The following is a 1,935-nucleotide window of genomic DNA, read 5'->3' as shown; positions in this document are numbered from 1 at the left end:
ACACACACACACACACACACACACACACAGAGTTTGTCCATCAGTGAAGATGCCGGGTAGTTTACTGTCTCTTAGTGGTCGAGAAATGCTCGAGTATTGGCAATATTAAAGTCGACACACTTCTAGTGTTCAGCAGTCTGGTGAATTTCTGGCACGCCTATGAAGCTTGGTATCTTTTGGATAAAAGCTTTCTGCTCCTTTCAGCATCATGACAATCAGCATTATGTTGATGCCCTGTAATGACAGGAGTTATTACACATCACACGTTGCACATGAGTGTTATGAAAAACAGCCGTCTCTGGGGGATTTAGTGAGTTTAGCATTTTTTAAATGAATTGCGATGCGTATTCATTAACGGTGTTTCAATTCAGTAGTGGTCATACATTTTGACATGACAACATATTTAAATGAAAACTTTAACATTTGGGAAAATATGCTTAGAGGCACGGTCTTTACGTTAAATATATAGGTATAGCCATGAGACATTTGCTTATCTTAGCTTACAGAGCAGAAACAGCTGGCATGGCTCTGTCCAAAGGTTAAAAAAAGAAAGTGTACTGGTACCTCCAAAAGCTTACTAATTAACACGCTATATGTTATTTGTTTAATCCGTACAAAAAAATGAAGTGTATAAACCACATGTTGTGGGTTTTACAGGGGTTACGTGCAACACTATTTGTTGGCCGTGGACACTGATATCATATTTAATGTACAGAGTGGTATTGAACTTCTCACCAACCTTCATAAAGAATATGAAAAATATGTCCCAAAATGTTAACCTCTTCTTTTAAATTTAACGGGAGTTGAGTCATGGATTTCTTTTAAAACGTCTCAGAGTAAACCTTACACATTTTTCTGATAATTCAAAATCAAACCTTTTGTTAAGTGTCCGAGCCACTAATTACTGTCTCCTGTTCCCTGCACAGGTAAAAAATAAGAGAGCTGCGTGTGTTGATGGGAGGACGTACCATGAAAGACTTCTAACAAGCTGCTTGCAGACTGAGTAGAGCACTTAAACATTTGCTGCGCTTTGATTAAGGCTCAACTTTGTGACAGCAGAAGAAGAAGCCTGCACTTCATTAGCTTTTAAAACAGTTAAAGTAATGAGAGAAAGACTTCACTAAATAATGAATATTTCATTGCTCAAAGGATTTTTGTGATTCATGCTGGTTGATCTCTTGGAGCAGAGTTTGCTGAAGAGGCTACATTTATTCAGCAGGTGAAAATGTTGTGCAAAGTGAATAAAGATTGTTGAATTGAAACTGTCTTCAATCGTCTTGTACTGAAATTCAAATTACACATCCATTGTTCTCGTCCAATATGCTCAAAAGCCAAGAACCAACTCTGGACACACCATCACAGTTTTGTTTCCATAGTTTCCTGTATGTACTGTACATATCTTGGCCTTTGATGCTTCCTCTGCTGTTTTTATTAAGTTTTTGTTTAAAGAGTATTTTGGGGCATTTTTGGCCTTTATTTATTTTTATTTCCAGGACAATGAGGGAAAGTACATCAGAGGCACTGTATGTGTCTTGAGTTTCTACGTATGTGAATGGTGGTGTTGAAGAGCAGCTCAACATGTTTCAGGTGCCTCCCTGTAACCATGGAGACCACAGCTTTGATCTAACAGAACAGACCTCATAATGCACAGATTCACGCAACCTCTGACTCTCACATGCCCTGACTTATTTGACCATCCACAGGTAATAGTAAACAAGCAGCATGCAGCCATTTTGTCACACACACACTCACACTCTTCCTCAGCTTTCTCACCAGCTGCCCCCTCATTCCCATTTAGCTGCAGGAAAAACTTCAAAAAGAGGCCTAACACAGAGGGGAGTAGCACTCTTGCTCTCTCGCTGTGTTTTGGGAGTATGAGGGAGGAGTGCATTCCATCCACTTGTCTGACACACACACACACACACACACACACAC

General features: G+C 39.6%; 1 protein-coding gene across 1 annotated transcript in view; it reads left to right on the top strand.

Annotated features, from left to right (window-relative positions):
- aspscr1 (ASPSCR1 tether for SLC2A4, UBX domain containing) overlaps nt 1–1,258 on the top strand; it is a 17,135-nt gene extending 15,877 nt beyond the window's left edge. Inside the window, exon 17 of the mRNA XM_032540684.1 lies at nt 927–1,258. Within this exon, the coding sequence (XP_032396575.1) occupies nt 927–937 (11 nt within the window). The 3' untranslated portion in view covers nt 938–1,258. The remainder of the gene's footprint in view (nt 1–926) is intronic.
- Nucleotides 1,259–1,935: the final 677 nt, after the last annotated feature.

The sequence above is a fragment of the Etheostoma spectabile genome, chromosome 2 (genome assembly GCF_008692095.1).
Source record: "Etheostoma spectabile isolate EspeVRDwgs_2016 chromosome 2, UIUC_Espe_1.0, whole genome shotgun sequence".
Taxonomy (NCBI): Eukaryota; Metazoa; Chordata; class Actinopteri; order Perciformes; family Percidae; genus Etheostoma; species Etheostoma spectabile.
Note: the sequence above shows the minus strand (reverse complement) of the source record. Positions and strands in the feature narration are given on the sequence as shown.